The 19,767-nt window shown below is 36.3% G+C and overlaps 1 protein-coding gene across 1 annotated transcript in view; it reads left to right on the top strand.

The window, feature by feature from the left end:
• Positions 1-2,554: 2,554 nt before the first annotated feature.
• Positions 2,555-19,767, top strand: part of rad18 (RAD18 E3 ubiquitin protein ligase) — a 48,311-nt gene continuing 31,098 nt past the window's right edge. The window contains exons 1-9 of the mRNA XM_065279857.2: positions 2,555-2,731; positions 2,949-3,027; positions 3,120-3,181; positions 3,299-3,369; positions 9,728-10,071; positions 11,658-11,757; positions 16,871-17,052; positions 18,990-19,060; positions 19,173-19,233. Coding sequence (XP_065135929.2) covers positions 2,681-2,731; positions 2,949-3,027; positions 3,120-3,181; positions 3,299-3,369; positions 9,728-10,071; positions 11,658-11,757; positions 16,871-17,052; positions 18,990-19,060; positions 19,173-19,233 — 1,021 coding nt within the window. The 5' untranslated portion in view covers positions 2,555-2,680. The remainder of the gene's footprint in view (positions 2,732-2,948; positions 3,028-3,119; positions 3,182-3,298; positions 3,370-9,727; positions 10,072-11,657; positions 11,758-16,870; positions 17,053-18,989; positions 19,061-19,172; positions 19,234-19,767) is intronic.

Genomic DNA, 19,767 nt, shown 5'->3' with positions numbered 1-19,767 from the left:
GATTCAGGTAGAAAAACTTATATCACACATGTTTATGAACTACCAACATATAAAACCTTGTGTTGATGCTAGCTGAAGATTAGCCTGAATTTCCAAGAGAGAGAGTTTTTTTCCAAAATGTGGTGGTGGGGTAAAGTGAGACAAATGATGTGGGGTAAAGTGAGACACGAGGCACAAGTTCAGTTTAGTCTAAAACATATTTTAATGTAATATTACATTACATATGTTTTATTTTTAATGTTATAAACATTGCAGAAAAACCATTATGCCTAGTCAATACACCAGGAAGACAGCCTGGGGAAAAACACCCCTTGAGGAGATGGAGAGTGCAGCTGCTTAGGTCAAGGAAGGAAAGAATTCTCTAATGCTATGTACACACCAAACGCGAGGCATCATGGTACTGTGGGTTCACAAAAGACACAAGTTCAACAATTTGCGCAAGTAGATTACATACAAAGTCAATGCAAAGACACAATCAGACACGTCCCCGCATGTGGCGATGCGAATGACGTGATATGGGTGGCGCGTTTTCCACGAAAACACGCGCTATTCGCCGCAAACATGTCTTCGCCCAATTTGAAAATATTCAACTTGAGCGAAAAATTCCATTACACAATGTTAAATCCTGCGAGTAATCTAGATCAAGTAACGCACTGCCCCGCATTTGGTGTGTACGTAGCATTATTCACTCTAGATTACTCACGGGATTTAACATTGTGTCATGCAAATTTTTCGTTCGAGATAAATATTTTCAACTTGGGCGAAGACATGTTTGAGGTGAATAGTGCGTGTTTTCACGGCAAATGCTCCGCTCATATGGCGTCATTCGCATCGCCCCAGGCGAGGATGCGTCTGATCGTGTCTTTGCATTAACTTTGAATGTAATCTACTTGCACAAATCGTTGAACTCACGTCTGGTATGAACCCACAGTAAGAGCAGCTGCAAGGGATAGAAATATTGATAGATGGTTCTGATTGTCTTTTGCGCTGACCCGCAGACACTAGCTGGCTCTAAGGGTCCTTTGTTCTGACCCCCAGACTGCGTTCTAATCTAACTGGTTCTATATGTCATTTGAATGTTAATTAAAAAAATTTGAATTGTCGGAGCCAATGGTCTACAGTGGGCAGCGCTCCGACATGTGGTGCTTTCACACTTTCTGGGAGTTCGATTCCCGGCTCGTGGTCATTTGCCGATCCAATACCCTTCTCTCCTCCCTGTACTTTCCTGTCCTCTCCAAAACTCACTGTTAAATAAAGGCAAAAACTGGCCAAAAAATATAACTTTTGAGTTATGTTATGTTGTATTTGATTTTGGTTCAGAGTTACTGTACTTTCAAGTGTTTAGAAAAATAATGTTCTTAATTGACCAATCCCCTTGATTCTGTTACTAGTCCAACATTAGTTCTGGAATGTGTGGTTGTCAAGCTAGCCGTCAGGATTTTATCTGTTACAATATGTGCTGTTATGGTAGTTTCAGAGTGTAAAAAGTAAGTGGATCAGTTTACCCCGAGCTGGTTCACTTTACCCCCTTGATTTTTCTGGTCTGTCTCAGTTTACCCCTAAGCTGGGGTAAAGTGAGACACAAGACCACTTTTTTTAAAACAATCATATTTTCATTGCTCTTCGTCCTGAATACATTCTGGTAATTTCCATAGCTAGGAAACATCCTGAATTAATGGGAAATGTGTAAATTTGACTGATATATCATTTTAGCTCGCTTAGAGGGGAGCAAATGTAAAAAATGTCTCACTTTACCCCACTCTCCCCTATATACAAAAGTTTTTGCATGTAATGAGTTTCATGACTGTGCATAGTTGGTGGTGAAAAAGTCACAATATGGCACTTTATTTGTTTATTTTTAAATAAGATTTTCTTATGCTTTTATCAAGTAAACTACGCTCAGTTTTCTATTTCTTTTAACAGTAATGTATCCGTTCATTTGTCATTAACAACACTGACAGGATTCTGATTGACATTTTCATAAGAAATTTTGCCAAATAAATGCCGGAAGGAGTACATAGGTTTATGTATGGTCAGCTGCTCATTACTGTGTAAAATCTTTGACAGGGTAATCAATCCCGTATCACCCATAGGGGTTGTTTAGCAATAATAAAACCAGCTGACTTCACATTTTCCTGTTTTTTATAGGTATGGCTACTTACCAGTCAGGTAGGCTACGCATGGAAAGATCAGGAGAAAAATTTATTGAAATGTGTTAAAGAGCACAAAAGTAATCACCTTTAAAGAATACATCTTTTTCAGATACTAAATTTTCTTTGATGCTTTTTATAGCTGCCAACTCACACTGTGTTGAAAGTGAAAAGAGATGTGTGTGATTTTATTTATTGTATCCGGCAAAAAACAGTTCTGCTTGAAAGTCTATATATTCTTATTTTATGTGAATATTTTGTGCATAGACGGTACTGTTTATTGTGAAAATCGTGAATGATTGTAAATAATTTAACAATAAGATAATTTAACCTCTTTTTTCAGCATCTGTATCGATTTTATAAAACGTGCTTTTATTTTGCCGTTACGTGATTTGACAGGAAGTTACGTCACGGTAGGAAGCGTTTGGCAATGCGCGGGAGTTTATTGTTGATCTCTAGTAGAAAGCTATAGTTTAATGTTCCATCTTTTCTTTTATATAATCTGCTAACAGTTCAAGAAATTGGACACAATGGCTCAACTAAGTGAAGTGGATTTGCCCCCGAACCTGTCATGCCTCAAAGTACGTGCAAAACTGTTTTGTTTTTTAAAACCAGTAACGCTGTATCTGTTATTTACCTAACCTATAACAAAACTGTGTGAGTTTACGCTCATATGTATCTTACAGTTTTATAATTTTCATAATGCTGTTCATAATAAAATGTGTTGCATTGAATTTGTATTTGTGTGTCAAGTTGTTAGTTTTCTTACCCCCTGCTCTTTAATATTTTTCGCCTCAGAATGTAGATACTCTGCTTCGGTGTCCAATCTGCTTTGAGTTTCTCAACATCAGTATGATGACTGCATGTTCACACAACTGTAAGTAGTAACGTTATGCCACACTCACAGTTCAATTTATAATTCTATAATGCATTCTGTTTGATTTAAACCCATTTAAATTATTTCAACAGTTTGTTCTCTCTGCATACGGAAATTTCTGTCTTATAAGTTGGTGTGCCCTGTTTGTAACTCGGTAAGTATTGTCATGACTGTCAGACCTCCCTGTCAGCTAGTCCTTATGGGAGTGTTTTGTATTTTTGCCAGTGCGATAGTTTAAAGTTTTATTTTGTTGTGTCTACTTTTGTTTCAGCCAACAACAGATCAAGATCTGAGAAACAACAGAATATTAGACGATGTAGTTCACAGCTTCCAAACTGCAAGGTAACGTTTTATTATATACAAAGAAATATTAATATATTAAAATGTATTTAAATATTGCATTTAGTCCATGAAATCTAGGGGTTTTCAAACTGGGGTCTGGTTACCCCCAGGGGTCACCTAGAAGGTTCCAAGGGGTACCAATAAAATTTCAAGAATAAAAGATAAAGCAAAAATTGTGAAAAGTCTATGTTTAGCCATTTTTATGTTTGTAAATAATTAGCTTTCTTTAACACAGTTTAAATGTTTCTTTATAAAAATGTGGATGTAATTAAATTATATATTTAAAAAAAAGGGGTCCCTCGCTTATGGTTCATCATAGGGTGAAAAAGTAAAAAAAAACCCTGCCTTAGTCAATATTCAACGTAGGATTAGGAATGAAACAATTAACAGTTTCACAGTATACCCGAGGTGCAACATTCTGATTTCCATGATAAAGCCAATACAGAAGTGACTTAAACTGCAATTCATCGACGAGACACTAGAGGCTGGCTCCAAAATCAAGTCAATTCCCAAGGACCCCTATGTTAAAAGAGTGATTTTGGTCCATATAGCTAATTTTGCCCTATATGACAACTGTGGGGCGAGTGCATTTTTTTTTTGTTACCCATCCGTTTGAATTATATTACGTTTTAAAGAGACACTCCACTTTTTTTGAAAATGCCCATTTCCCAGCTCCCCTAGAGTTAAACATTTGATTTTTACCGTTTTGGAATCCATTCAGCTGATCTCTGGATCTGGTAGCACTTTTAGCATAGCTTAGCATAATCCATTGAATCTGATTAGACAATTAGCATCGCGCTAAAAATAAGCAAAGAGTTTCGATATTTTTCCTATTTAAAACTTGACTCTTCTGTTGTTACATTGTGTACTAAGTCCGATGGAAAAATAAAAGTTGTGATTTTCTAGGCAGATATGGCTAGGACTATACTCTAATTCTGGCGTACTAGTCAAGGACTTTGCTGCTGTAACATTGCTGCAGCAGAAGTAGTGATATCACGCAGTGCCTGAAAATAGTCCCCTGCTATTGAAAGTAACCAAGGGGACTATTTTTGGGCAGTGCTTAATATCACTACGCCTTCTATAGCTTAACACAGTAACTGACATTGAGACATTTTCATAGCAGAGCCACTCGAAATGTTTAACCCACTCTCTCCGAAATGTGTAAGCCTTATTTTCCAGTGGTGAAGTCGCTTTTGAATCCGGATCATCGTCATCAATTACAGTAGTAACATTGGCTGTACTAGTCGACTTACAAAAGAAATCTTTCGATGTTCTCTTCATACTCGCTGTTCGTATTTTCACGTTTCCGTGCTTTGTGTACCAATGTAGCACGGCGAAAAGGAATCATTGAAGCTCATATTAGCCAATCTGCGGTCTTCATTAATAGTGAAATTTGATTGGTTATGTAACGCTGGAGAGAACACTTGAACCAGTCACAGCCCACAGCATACACAAACTAAATCAAGTCACACAACAACAATTGGGCAGTCGCACAAATGCTCCCAAATATATTTTAAGGTTGCACAGCCATAGAGGGTTTTCACGGCGCGTCATCAGAGCGGAAGACGCCATATTGGAGGCACTCCGCATTACAACAGAGCAGACACTGATGTATATGCCGAACGTCGTCAAGGAAAATAGTTAATTATTGCCGTGTTTGAGATGGTACCAACAGTACATATTGAGAAAAACATTTGGATTATTATCGACTTCTAAAAGTTATTAAAAACCAGGGAAAGGAATGCAAGAAATTATCAGAGGAGCGGCGCTTGTGGTTGGTAAAGCTCAGGAAAAAGAGTAGTATTGTATTAGAAATATGATTGAAGTACATAAAGTATAAAACAATTAAGCTTCTACTTGTTGTGCTTTATTTAAAGAGTATTTAATATGTACTTTAGTGTATGCACAAAATACTTAAACACAAATAAAATTTGCGCTGCAAATTGCAATGCCTTAATGCCAGTGTGCTTAATTGCTCGTAACAAATTTTCTATTGTAATGATAGTAATATGTTTAATTGTAAATGGTAAAAACAATTATTGCTTTTATTTTTTACTGTGCTTATTGCTATCAAATATATTGATATATAAATAAAGCTGACATTGACATATGGGCTCTGCATGAAAACTAGATAGTTCACTAACTTATATCGGGATATGCAACTGAAGGAAGAATCGCCGGGTCGTCACGGATCCTAGAAGAGGGAGCTCGTAGGGATCTGCACCGCCTATAAATTGTAATTTCTCGAAATATCGTGCCTTTTCTTGTGGTCCAAGTCCTTCCCTATATGCCTTTGCATCTTGGATGCGTTTTCTGTTGTTTAGACATGTCTACATTCACTTAAAGTATCCAAAGCGCATAATATTCCATTGTACTCCGTTCAGTTCTTTACACCGAGTGCCTCCACAAAGGCCGCGCATCCGGGTTACCGCCCAGAACGTGACGTCGGTGAAAACCCTCTATATGCAACCAAACTAGTCGCAATTTCATACCCCTATATAAGCCTATATATATTTCCTACATTGGCATTTAATTGATCATAAAGAGCAATGTTACAGATAATTATTAATTTGAAATAACCCTTTCTATTGTTAATTTGCTTTAGAAAACTTAAAATTATGGTAGCACGTAAAGGAGTTTTGTTTTTCAGAAACAGATAAAAAACATTTCTGGAAATCTGTCAGCCTACACTTCTTTTGTGAGATAAAGGTTATTTCCATGTGAGTGTGTACTGCTGTCTTAAGATGAAAGCAAACTGGATTTACTCAAGACATTGAGAAACAAAAAGCCCCCAGATCCTCGACCGGCAGCATCAATGAAATATAAAAATCAGTTAGATCACTTTGAAGAAGAATCTGGGATACTGACTTTTGGGAGGAGACTCATAGAAAACTCTTCTCCTGAACCCATTAAATGGAAGAACAGGGTCAAATTGGCAGGAGTAAATGATTAGAAAACAGTATTATAAATAAGTGAATGAAAGTTTGCAGCATTAAGCTTTGTGATCAATGTCAACCTTGTTAGATGAAAGTATGTTACATATTTACACATCAAAAAATGTCCAAGTTCAAAGTTGTAAATTATTCTATATTAGATTTAATTTCTGATAACTGTTTTTAATTCAGTGTTTTATGGTGCCATTAATCTTGTCAGTGTTGTCTGTCTGGTGTATGTCTAATATAGTTGACGGTGGTGTTTCAGATGGCCATCAGACTAAAGAAAGAGGAGCATTATGGGACAGTGTTTAATTTCCTGTTTTCTCCCAGTGATGCTGTCAAAGACTAGTGTCATCATTTAAGACAGGACATCTGGGACATTTATTGAAGTCTTTGATCTAGATATAGCCTTCAATATTAGACATAGCTTTTAGCATTGCTTTAATTTTTGTGCCATTTCTTTGTTTGTGGTATGTTTTGCGGAGTATCTTATGGTAATTACATGTGAACATAAAGCGGTGTGTGTGTAAAGAACAGAGCGAAGATCTAATTTAACTGTTTTCCCGGTCTGAATATCAACCCCTCTGATCTCCATCAAGTTTACAGTAAAATAGTCTGTTTTTCATTTCCATTGTTTATTTCATTAGAATGCGGCCACAACATGACTTTCAGAACATAAGACATGGCTTGATGTAAATTTTATATTTGTAGCTTCATGTGACATCTGAAGCTGCTGAACATAAATCTTATTTTTTTGGTATTCTTATTAGATTTTATTCTGAAATTGTATACGCCGTTATAAATCCTTAGTCATATACATCGCAGTCATTGCTTTTCTTTTTAAAACCTCAGCTGGAATGTGGTGATGGATGGTTATGTAATGTATTTGGTTTACCGCAGTAATATGTTTTCTTTGTGCGTTCAGTTTGCCAAACTGGCCTAAATTGCTTTGTTGATCAAAAGTTGATGGCTTTTTTGTGGTCTGGGAGTTTTTTTTTTACAGGCCACTGTTGGGCAGGTATTTCCACCTGTAGTTTAAAGGAATAGTCTACTCATTTTCAATATTAAAATATGTTATTACCTTAACTAAGAACTGTTGAATCATCTTTCTATCATCTGTGTGTGTGCACGTAAGCGCTGGAGGGCGCTGCGACGCTACGATAGCATTTAGCTTAGCCCCATTCATTCAATGGTACCATTTAGAGATAAAGTTAGAAGTGACCAAACACATCAACGTTTTTCCTATTTAAGACGAGTAGTTATACGAGCAAGTTTGTTGGTACAAAATAAAACATAGCGCTTTTCTAAGCGGATTTAAAAGAGTAACTATATTTTATGGCGTAATAGCACTTTTGGGAGTACTTCGACTTGGCGCAGTAACACCCTCCCTCTCCCATTATGAGAGCGAGAAGGGGAGCGGACTTTTCAGGCGAGTCGAAGTACTCCCAAAAGTGCTATTACGCCATAAAATATAGTTCCTCTTTTAAATCCGCTTAGAAAAGCGCTACGTTTTATTTTGTACCACCAAACTTGCTCGTATAACTACTCGTCTTAAATAGGAAAAACGTTGATGTGTTTGGTCACTTCTAACTTTATCTCTAAATGGCAGCATTGAATGAATGGGGCTAAGCTAAATGCTATCGTAGCGTCGCAGCGCGCTCCAGCGCTTACGTGCACACACACAGATGATAGAGGGATGATTCAACAGTTCTTAGTTAAGGTAATAACATATTTTAATATTGAAAATGAGTAGACTATTCCTTTAAGAACTGAGTTAAAAGAATGATCAAAGCAAGACCAAAAATATGTCTGTTTGCCTACAAAGTAATATTGGATGTTTGAGCGAGAGGGGGAGTAGTCAGGACAGGAGCAATGATTTTTCTGTGCGCCAAGGTCAAAGTACTGCAAACTAAGTGCTCTTCCGCCATACAATATAGTTCTCATGTTTTATATTTAGTTTAGAGCTCAAACAAAGATTTCTGAATTAAAATTCAAAGGAGATTCACATCATGTTTTGTCCATTCTTGTTTTATTGCATTTTATAATACGTTTTGACATTTTAATAATAGGGATTTATGTATCTTGGATTTCTTTATTGAGGCATCTGTCTTTTCTCAGGATGAAATGTAAAGATGCATTTTCTTTGTAGCGGTCTCCTGGTTTTCTTTTTTAGGAACACAAACATCTTCACATGTTATTTAATACAGACAAAAATAAGACACCTTGTTACTGCCATTTTTAACCAGATGGGATTGCTTGCCTTTCTGTCTTTGTGCATGTCATTGTGTGCATTTATATGAACTTGTCTTAACAGTTGGACGAAGACAAATAAATTAACGTTTCACTATGGAAAGTAGAGTTTTCACACGACATTGACTCCACTTTATGGCACTCTAATGGCCTCACATGCTTGCTATGTGTGTGTTGACTTTCCACATTTCCAAGGCTGCAAAACTGACAAATCCCTGTCCCCCTTTCTCTCTTTTTCTGTATTTTTCTCTATATCGTTTCTCACTTTCTCTCAGTTGGAAACCTGTGATGTTTGCATGCTCACACATTTGCTGTCAAAAACACTTATTGATAAAGATTGTGACTCAGGCAAGCTTTCCAGTCCTTGGCCTCAAATACTCTGGCTTCAAGAGCGTGTCAAGGCCTTATTTCTTGCTTAAAATAATGTCATATTTTCAAAATTAGCCACTCCGTTTGAGTTAGTAGTTGACTAGTGCTTAAGGAAGCTCTTCATAATCGTCTGGTTTTCAGATACATGAATAATAGATACAGTCAAAGAATATTTTTGTGTTCGTAAGAAGCTATTGTGTTTTATATTTATTTCTATATAAGTTTGTTTATTTTTTGTTATTTGTGGTGATTGGGGTATATTTACTTAAACAAAGTCTATCAGTTAATTAAAGGGACAGTAAGTAGGATTTTAAGTGTTTTATAAATCAAAATCAATTTCTTTATTCATAAATATGTCCTCATTGGTGTCAAATGACCTCTGCCAATGATCTGACTTTTCTTTGTTAGCTTAGAATTTCTTCTCTTTACTTTACTTACTTTACTTTCCGCCATATTGATAAACTATAATAGCAGAGAGGGACAAAAAGCACTAGCCTACCAACGCGTTTCCACGCGTGAACCAGCTGAAACGGACACGGAGATCAAGGAAGTACATAATGGCTACCGTAGTTGTAACATGCATTTGGAAAAGCGAGGCGCTAGAGAGCACTATTCGTTTGAAAGCAAACTACAATTTCACCACTAGATGGGGGTAAATCCTACTTACTGTCTCTTTAAATTATATCAGCTGTGACTGATCTTGTTGAAGAGATGTTAAATAATTTTGATATTAGATATTGTATGCCTGTCACATTTCAGGATTCACACTGTTTTTAATAACATGCGTATCTTCATCTCTCCAGGCAACAGCTGTGTCAGTCAAATTTTGAATCACCCCCCATCTCCCCTGAAAACCCAGTTGCCATGGTCAAAGGCAAAGCAGCAAGACAGAAAGGTCTCAAAAATGAAACGACCACCCTCAGTCAGTTTTTCCAGAAAAAGACCCCTGCGACAACTCTGTCAAGGGCCCAAACAAGCCTGGTACATCACTTCTCTGTCAAAGAAGAACCGATGGAGGTATTTGTTCAGGCACCAGGCAGAATCAAGCAGGAAAAAGTGGAGAAAATGATTGCAAAGATTAAAGAGGAGAAAATGGATACATCTGAAATCCCTTCTACGTCACAAAACATTAAGACTGCGGTTAAAGGTGACGTACATTTCAGAATTGCTCACTGTGTTTCTGAAACATTTTCTAAATTATGGAGGTTATGCAGATTAAAGATTATATTTACATTTATACATTTGGCAGATTCTTTTATGCAACACAACTTAAAGTGCCTTCAAACAAAAAAAAATAATTCCGTATGTGTGGTCCTTTTGCTCGGCTAACGCAATGCTTTTAAAACAAATTGTCTAAATATGTATCCCAGCTATCACTGGCGGTGCGACTGAAAAGGCGATACCTTTTCAAAAAGTACAGCTTTGAGTCTAAACAGTTCAGTGCTTCGCTACATGCATTCTGCTGTGTAAAAAACATTCCCACCACGCCTGCGGTTGTATAATGGATACAGCAAATAAAATCTCGCTGGATAAGGTTGGCTTTCTTTGATCTCTGAACCAAAACAGAGGTTTACTGTGACCTCTTTTCTCAAGTTTCAAGTTATAAAATAATTCCACATGTCTCATACTGAAGGTCTGGGAACCATGGACGCTTAAATGGCCAAGGACCATTTCGCTTTGTTGCCCTTCATGTTTAGGATAGTGGAAAGTCTCCACAATAACAGACCGGTGTGCAACCATCATTCAAGAACCTCTCTAAAGTTTTAAACAAAAATGTCAAGCAAAACTCTTGAACGTCTTTTAGACTTTATGCCATGAACCTCGCATATTTAAAAAAAAAAGCATAGTCACAGATGTAAATATGACAACCTTCATGCTTCAGTTAGATGGTTTTAGTTTTAAGGCGAACCGTTGAGCGCAACACAAACGTCTCATGAAAATCCTGTGTTAATCAACCAATCAGAGAACAACTTCGCATTTGCTGAAGCGTTTTCAGTTAAGTGTGCCGTATGCATCAGACGTTCAGCCAATGGTGCTTGGGCGACTAGTACATACCCATTTGTATACTTTCTGGACACATAAAATATACTGGAAGAGTCAAATGGAGTTTCATAACGCTTTTGCATCTTTTAGAAACTTAGGAAAAGGAGTCACTATCCACTTTCATTGGAACGCCAAAAACACTTTAAAAAAAGTTTGTTTTAATTCAGAACTTTAAAGAAAGTTATGGGGTTTGTTCGACATGAGGGCGAGTAAATTATAAAATTATAATGTGTGGATGAACCATTCTTTTAATACATAATTAGTGTATTTCACAGTTTTTTTAGTCCTGTTTGCAGTGGTTCTCAATTATTCATAATTAAGCCTATTGTTGCCAAATGTGAGGACATAATTAGTTGTATAATGAATGAAATGTTTACATGATTTACATTATTGTTCAGATGTTGCTAAGAGCCAACAATTTTAGCATATATTTTTGGTAAATGTTAATGAAAATGACTTGAAAACTGCTTTTACCATTTTCCTACTTTTATATAAAATGAAAACTTAAAAAGAATGTCAGAATGACTATGTTGTTCCTATAACATTTCTGTTGCATTAAAACATTTCGAATATAGTATAATAATGGCTTTATGAGATAATGTGTATAAACTTATGTATACATTTACCATATAATGATAAGTGCTTTCTAGAGGTAATTATTTTGTCTAATTTGTGTTTCTGTGTGTTTAGTGGAATGTCCTGTCTGTGGAGTGGGCGTGTCCGAGCAGCACATTAATAAACATCTAGATATGTGCTTGAGCCGAGACGATAAAAAGGAAGGGTTGAGAAGGTAAGGAGAAATTTAAGGCCTGCGATTGTGTGTGTCTTTTGCATGCATCTATGCTGGATGAACATGAAAAAAAAAATATAAAAAGTGCAATCTGCAAACTATCATTGCTTGCTAAATATATTTATTAATTAATAAAATCAACGTTTTGGTCCACTGACCTTCGGCATACAAACTTTAAAGACAAGACATTAGCCTTATATGTAACTAAGTAACCCTTGGCTATGTATACTGTGTTAGACTTTATGAGACTATTTCTAGTGCACTTTTTATGTATTGCTGTTCTTGTGTTGTGCTAATGGCTTCTATTACTTACCTCATTTGTATGTCGCTTTTAGGGCTGTCACTTTTGAGAAAAATCAAATTCGAACGGATTTCGAATATCATGCAATGTATCCGAATATATTCTAATATCTGCCCCCTATCAAAAACCCACCGTAATGGAGATTCAATCACAAAATTATTAACAGTGACAGTCATAAACTGGGCTGTCTGGATTACCTTTTTACTTAATGTTTGAAACAGCAGGTTATCAACTTATGAATACAAAACTTATATATGAAAAAACGATTCAGAACAGTTACAAACAATAACGTGACAACTTAAACAGCAGCAGGAGTATATAATCAGACCCAAACAGAATTCGTGCCCGCAGATTTCGGCAGAAAACTCCGCGGAATTCTGCGGATTTAATGCCCGTCATTGACAAGCACACATATCCCGCGCTTGAGCGTGTTTGTGAGAAGTAATCTCATTGACAACAAAGACACATACATAGCCTATCCTGCGCGTTTGTGAGCCGTCAGTGTCAAGTACATTAACCCTGCGCGTGCTGTATGCTTGCCCGTTTTCAATGATAGAGAGCACAAACCCTTTGATACTTGAGATGAAATTAAACTTACCGCCGAGTTAAGCAGATCTCACTTGACTCTGTCGTCCATGTGACGCGCGACAGTCAGCACATGATCATTTCAAATCCGTTTACAAGACAAATGCTGTTGTTGTTTAATATAAAGTTTACATTGCGTTGTAAAAATTATGAAATCTTCATACATGCTAATTTCATAATGCGAACGTATTAACGCAAGTTTTTTATTCTGCTATAATGTTTAACACTTATAGCAGTGTTAAATATGTCATTTTACATAAACTATAATTCTATCTTGACATGCACATTAGGTTCATGTTGGTCCAATTTGATTCCCTCTCTTGCGCAGTTGCCGTCCTCGGTCTCACTCTCAGCCTCCTTCCTATTACGAGGTGTTACTGTAAAAAATGCGCTACATATGGCATTTAAAAAACCGGATGGTTTATTTATAGTTCGAATACGGATATTTCACGTCATGTTCGAATGCATATTCGAATATCGAATAAAAAGTGACAGCCCTAGTCGCTTTAGACAAAAGCATCTACTAAATGTAAATGTGAATATAGCTGCAAGCAGCAATCACCGGGGTCAAGCCAAAAAAGGGCACAGCAGAAAGTAAAGTTGACTTCGGATGAGCAGTTTAAAGTACCTAGGAAAATCTCTTGATTTCAGAAAAACAATATAACAGTTATCAGCAAAAAAGCTGTTCTCATTTAGTGAAATCTCTCCCTCTCTTTCGTCGAGCATTGATAACTAGAACACTGACGTAAAAATGAGTGGTGCTTCTAGTGGCAATACTCAGCTCACAAAATGTTACAGTGGTGTTAATGAGTCAAAAGAGCCCACCCCAATGTCTCTGCGATGTTCTGATGCAGAGAAAAAGCTCTTGCAAAAACAGTTGATAACGTATTCTCATTGGTTGCTAGAGAGTAAATGGACATCCACTAGTGATTATAGTCAAAGCCATGAAAGGAATAATCCATGATGACTTATGGTTTTAGATGTGTTGTTGCAGTAGTTTTAGGCAAAAAAATGCCATATTCTATCTCAAAACCAGTAGGTGGCGCAATGACAAAATTGTGCATGCAACCTCAGATCATAACTGTGTTACATCTAGCTAGTTTTATGACTATACACTTTAGTTTAGTGAAGAAACAGTTGTATGACCATAGGGTGGCTTGATTTCAAAGGTTTTGTTAAATTATAAGGCCAACTAGTGGTGCAACCATACAATTTTTTTTGTGTAGCCTCAGACTGTGGTCGTACATCAGCGTATCAAATATGGTGAAAAAATCTCTTTGCGTTACGAAGTTATAGCCATTTATGTGTAAAAACACAAAATTTAAAGGTAATTTTTCGTTTTTTGCAATTTTCAGCCATTTCTGATGAAAATTTTAATACAATGCCAATAGAACTTTTTGTTCAGAAGGTAATGCAATATTCTTCCTATGATGTTTTCGAGTCGATCAGAATTACGCTCGCGGAGATATTCGCGCGTGTTTTTTAAGTGCTATTTTGCCGCGCAGGGTTAACCGTAAGGCCAATTCTGGCATGTTTGGTATCGTTGGACTCGGCGACTATTCAGGACTCCAAGGAAACAAGTCCCATGAAAATACGTCGATCACAGCCAAAGTTATAGGTGTGTAAAACATTCGTCTTACCACTAGGTGGCGCTGCGACGAAACTGGGCATGCACTCTCAGTTCCTGACTGGCATCACAAGTACCAAGTGTCGTTTCAATAGGCTTAAGTTTGGCGAAGATACAGCCTCAAATCCGTTTTTTTGCACTCTACGTAAAATTTGTTGACGCGGTTTACGCAAACAGATTGGCGAATCGACATGAATTCCATAACTTTTTGCCGTGAGGGTCTGTAGATGCTACATACCGATTTTCGTGGAAATCGGGCAAAAGCTCTAGGACGAGTTCGCAAAAGTAGGTTTTACGAATAATTCAAAATGGCGGAAAAATTTTCATGACGGAAAATGACGTCATAGGGTCCAGTCGAATCGTCTTGAGCCAAGGAATCAGAGGAAACAAGAATTTCGTTTCTAGGACGTACGGGTCAGAAGTTATAAACAAAAACGTAAGTGCAACTTTAGACTGTTGGTGGCGCTAGAGGGTTGGAGTTAGAGACTCCAAATTTGCTGTGGAGACACATTGGACTGTCCTTTATCAGTGTGCCAAATTTCATAACTTTCCTACGTACGGTTCTATGGGCTGCCATAGACCGCAATGGCGGAAGAAGAAGAAGAAGAAGAATAATAATAATAATAATAATAAGAAAACTAACAAATACAATAGGGGTCTTCGCCCCTTCGGGGCTTGACCCCTAAATATGATATAAGGGAATGAGTAAATACTGACAGATTTATTGGTTTAGGGTGAACTAGTACTTTAAACCCATCCAGACATTTTGCTGTCATACTCAGAATAAGGTTTTATTTAGTGTGGAGTCAGATTTTTGTAGCTGTTCAGGGCTTGCAGTAAATCAGTGTTATGGCCTCTGTAAAAAAACGGTCTTGAATTTATTACTGTTCCCCATAGTACCTAAAGAGTATGAAAAAAAATTCTTGAAAAAGTATTACATTTTGTGTCCACAGTTCTTAAAGGTTCATTTCACATCCTCACTGTGCCAGGCGCATCCCTCAACAAAATGATATCACCCGTTTGACATAGTGAACCACTGCCTAAGGGCTGCTGTATCCAGTATAATTGAAAACTGAAAAATATATAAAATATTAAATGCATTTTCTATGCATTTGTCATGCTCAAGTTTATACTGAACTTGTATTGACTTTCTTATACGTCCGCGTGTTTGCAATAATTGCATTTCACCCTATTGGTTAATTTATTCATCTGTGTGAAATCGGATTAATATACACTACCTGTCAGATGTTTTGACATATTACTCATTTTGTACTATAATTGCTTTTCACATTTTAGTGATATCATTTTAAATAATAATAAAAAAGTAATCGGAACTGCTCTTTGGGTCCGAATGGCTCCAGCAGCCTGAGAACAGTTAACACAACCTTTGCTGTCCTGTGTGGTTTTCTAATATAGGGGTCTGTTTTCAGCCGGATTGAGGCCAAGAACATGCAATCCTATTAATTTAGCATCATTTTCCAGATGGGGGAAATTAGTCTTCTGGAATAGCCAATTCAAAGCCAATTGAATGGAGTTGAAAACTGTGAATTGATCTAAAAATGTGCAGTCCACTAAACACCTTCAATGTGTTTTGTTCATATTAGAACTAAGCATTGCAATGAGTTGTTTTATTAAGTTAAAGGCGCTCTAAGCGAATTGAAGCGTTTTAGACCATAAAACATTTTTTGTTACATACCGGAAACATCTCACTATCTGCTTGCTGCCTGTCCGCTGATCAAACTGTAAAAAAACGCCATCTCTGTAGACAGCCCAGGCTTCAAAAACGGCAATATCAACAAGTGGCCAAACCTAGCATCACAAAACAAAACAAAGTATTCCAGCCAATTAACGACAAAAAGGATTTGGGGTTGGGGGTTGGGCGCGTTCATGAAAGCACGGAAGGGAGGGGGAGGAGTTAGCTACGCTCCGTCTGTTTGAAAACAGTTTCAAACGTCAACAATAACTAACGTCTCGCAGATTCGCTTAGAGAGCCTTTAACTTTTTAACGAAGTTAAAAGTTGTTTATCTGCCTGTTGGCTTGAGTCTGCAGTAGTGATGCACCAATGTATCGGCCGCCGATATTTATCGGCTGATTTTTGATGAATTTGAAACTATCGGCAATAGCACGAGAAAGGCCGATAACAATTGTTTATTAATTAACTGCATAAAAAAATGAGTTAATGTTGTTAATAAAATAAATGCTGAATAGCAAAAAACACCTTTGAAGGTTGTCATGCTGTCTTATTATATTTGTTTTAGCTTAATTTGTGCCTCTCTTATTATGTTGGTCAGTTGAATGTTAATTAGATCCAATCCATGTTCAGTAATAATAATTGGATGCAGAAATAAAATAACTATACAAGTGTTTAATATCGGTATCGGCCAGAAGTTGTCTGTTTAAAACTGTATCGGCCCCCAAAAATCCTATCGGTGCATCCCTAGTCTGCAGATGTTTGCCGTTGATGGGTTTGACACAATATCACATTGTATGTGATAAGTACAGACTCTGATTTTATATGTACAGACAATCAATCCATCTGGTCAGAGTATGTCTGATGTGTTTGATATGTTATTTATTTCTCTGTTTGTGTGTGTTTCAGTGGTGGAAGGCGAAAAGCAATGCCTAAACTGGTGTACACTCTAATCAGTGTTCCTAAGCTGAAGAAGATGCTGAAGGAATGTCATCTGTCCGCTCAGGGCAGCAGGGAACAGCTCGTACGACGACACCAGGACTTTACACACATCTATAATGCCCAGTGTGACTCTCTCAACCCCAAATCGGGTACGAATTCATAAAATCAGTGAATGTATAAGCAAATAAAAAATGCATGTATATGTGTGTATATATTTATTTTTATATATTATATATAGATAAAAAATTATATACATTAGGGTTGTGACAATTAATCGGGCAAATGCGCGTTTTCTCAATGAATGAATTTGAATTAATTACGGTGAAATGCAGGCACATCCAAAAGCCAGGGGGCGCTCTCGCTTAGAAACACCATTTGTGCCACAGAAGAAGTAGTATACCAAACACTATTCCAGGAAATGTCTAAAGGAATATTTATATCGCTGTTCTTCAGATTGTTTCAGGTATTTTCATGATAATAAAGAATATTTTAAATGATTGTGTTTGACGAGTGTTGCTATTTTAAATGCACGTTATAAACGAGTCAAACTTGTAGTGATTTTAGATTGATAAGGACTTCCTACTGATCACGGAGCCGTAGTACATGCACAAGCTGTGCATGAAACACTGAATCGGAGCCTTACGATTCAGAATCGATTTCAGACAGGTCTTTTTAATGGGAGCGCGATGCATCGATGCACATCCCTAATATACATACATACATAACATTTTTGTTTAATGTATACATCTATGTGTGTATTTATATATACAAAATAATTACACACAGTGCACACACATGTGCAAAAACAAACTTTTATTTTGTATGTGATTAATCGCAATTAATCTTTTGACAGCCCTATTATTTAGTGTCTCGCATATTTATTATATATATATATATATATATATATATACACACACACACAATATCATGTATTGTTTTGTTGGTAAAAGTGAGTCTAGTGCGGTACGCTTTTACATAGCTAGTGTTTACAATGTGTAATTTATGTTCTTAGAATTAGTGGCCCTATGGATGACCCTGACAGAAAGATGGCAGGTCTGGTTGGAAAAATAAAGCATCACCTCCTCAATCACTAATTTATTTTTGAGTTACCGTTCCCTTTATCACTGACCCTTTTAGAAGTGATTTTATCTCTTTCATTGAGCTGTCAGAGGTTTAGCAGAAAACCTGCTGTTTTTCTTTTCTGCATCTGATGTTACCATGGTTGCTGTTTAGAGACTGGACTGCTTGAGTATAGTGTGTATTATTTTTGTAAGGTCCATTTGTGATGATAATGCATTTTCATCTGTAAGTATGTTTTATCAGCACAACAAGAACAAGAAACAAGAAAAATTAACGTATGTTTGTGCCAAATGTGATCAGACACCTAATCCATATGTTTATATGCACTTAAAAAAAATGGGAAAGAGATCTGGAATGTAAATATGATTTGGTAGAACGGCAGTATGTTATGGAAGAAATACAAACTACATTAAAAGCTACTCAACAGACAAATCCAATGTAATATTTTACATTTGAATATATTACATTCTTCAAAAACTGTTAAATTATGTAATATCTTCTAAATGTCATAGATGTAAAAAAAAATCTGAATGTGACTTGCTTGAATTAAATATATTTTGGGAAATTTCTAAATATACATTGCTAATGATCTTAGAATATTGATACTAGGAAATCTTAATTTTTTTGATTCATCATATCAAATCTGGAACTCTTTCTTGGAATATTTAATTTCTTATGTTACAAACAATTAGTTTTTTTTTTTTTGTTATTAGGTTTTGTTAATATGGGAAAAAGCTTTCATTTTATAATCATATGTTTTTTCTTTATTATAAGTTAAATAAAACTATGATAAAAGAATCAAATACAAAAATAATTTTGTCTTTTTCCATTTTGTTGTAAATGTACCAAACTCCTTAAAAATCTACATTTCAAGTTTTAAAAATAGGCTTTTGAACGGCGCTGTTTCTTTTGGGCAAATATTTGGCTAATATTATTTCACATATTAGGGTAAAAGATACTGGTTGTACTTAATGGTTAAAGTTTTTGCTCATTCTCTTGAAAACAGCTGAAGATATTGCCAAAGAAATTGAGAACAATGAGCGATTACGGAATCAACTGGACGGCAAACGGAAACCTGTATGTACTGCTGATTTTTATCACTTGATGTTGTATATAGACTGTTTTGTTTTATTGCAGATTGTTTTTTAATTTATAATTGTTTTCACCTATTTTGTTTTGTGTTCAACAGGTTATAGTCACAACAAAGAATCAAACAGCTGAAGAAATTGAGGGGTTACACTCCATATACCGTAAGTCTCTGCTCGTAAATATTTATATTAAATATGAAATAAGAAATTGTTTTTGTCTGACTAGAGGAAGCACTTCAGATCTGGTACAGATTGAAAATTATTCAAGTGATGTCACAACAGGGTCAGAATGATTCTCCGGTTGCCCTCAGTGTTACAGTATAAAAATATCCGCTTGATACATGTAATGAATAACTTTCACTGAACTCTCATACCCCAAGTATTTCTGTTATTATTAAAGGGGACAGAGAATGAAAAACCATTTCTACCTTGTCTTTGTTGAATAATGGTAGTCTACCCGCATTCACAAACATACAAAAAGTGCTAGACATGCTAAACATCTCAGTCTCATCATTATGAGCTTTATATTTCCAATTATATTATGCTTAAAATTTCTTTCACAGAGTGAATTTATTCTGCGTAGATCATGTCATGAGCTTGATAGATTTTAGCATTTATCCAAAGTGAGTTACAGTGTGTTCAGGCTTTACTTTATCAGCACGGCATTTAATCGAACCAGAGACCTTTGGGTCAGCA

The sequence above is a fragment of the Paramisgurnus dabryanus genome, chromosome 7, assembly GCF_030506205.2.
Source record: "Paramisgurnus dabryanus chromosome 7, PD_genome_1.1, whole genome shotgun sequence".
In the NCBI taxonomy this organism is placed as follows: domain Eukaryota; kingdom Metazoa; phylum Chordata; class Actinopteri; order Cypriniformes; family Cobitidae; genus Paramisgurnus; species Paramisgurnus dabryanus.
The sequence above is the reverse complement of the archived record's forward strand: the minus strand, read 5'-3'. Positions and strand labels throughout refer to the sequence as shown.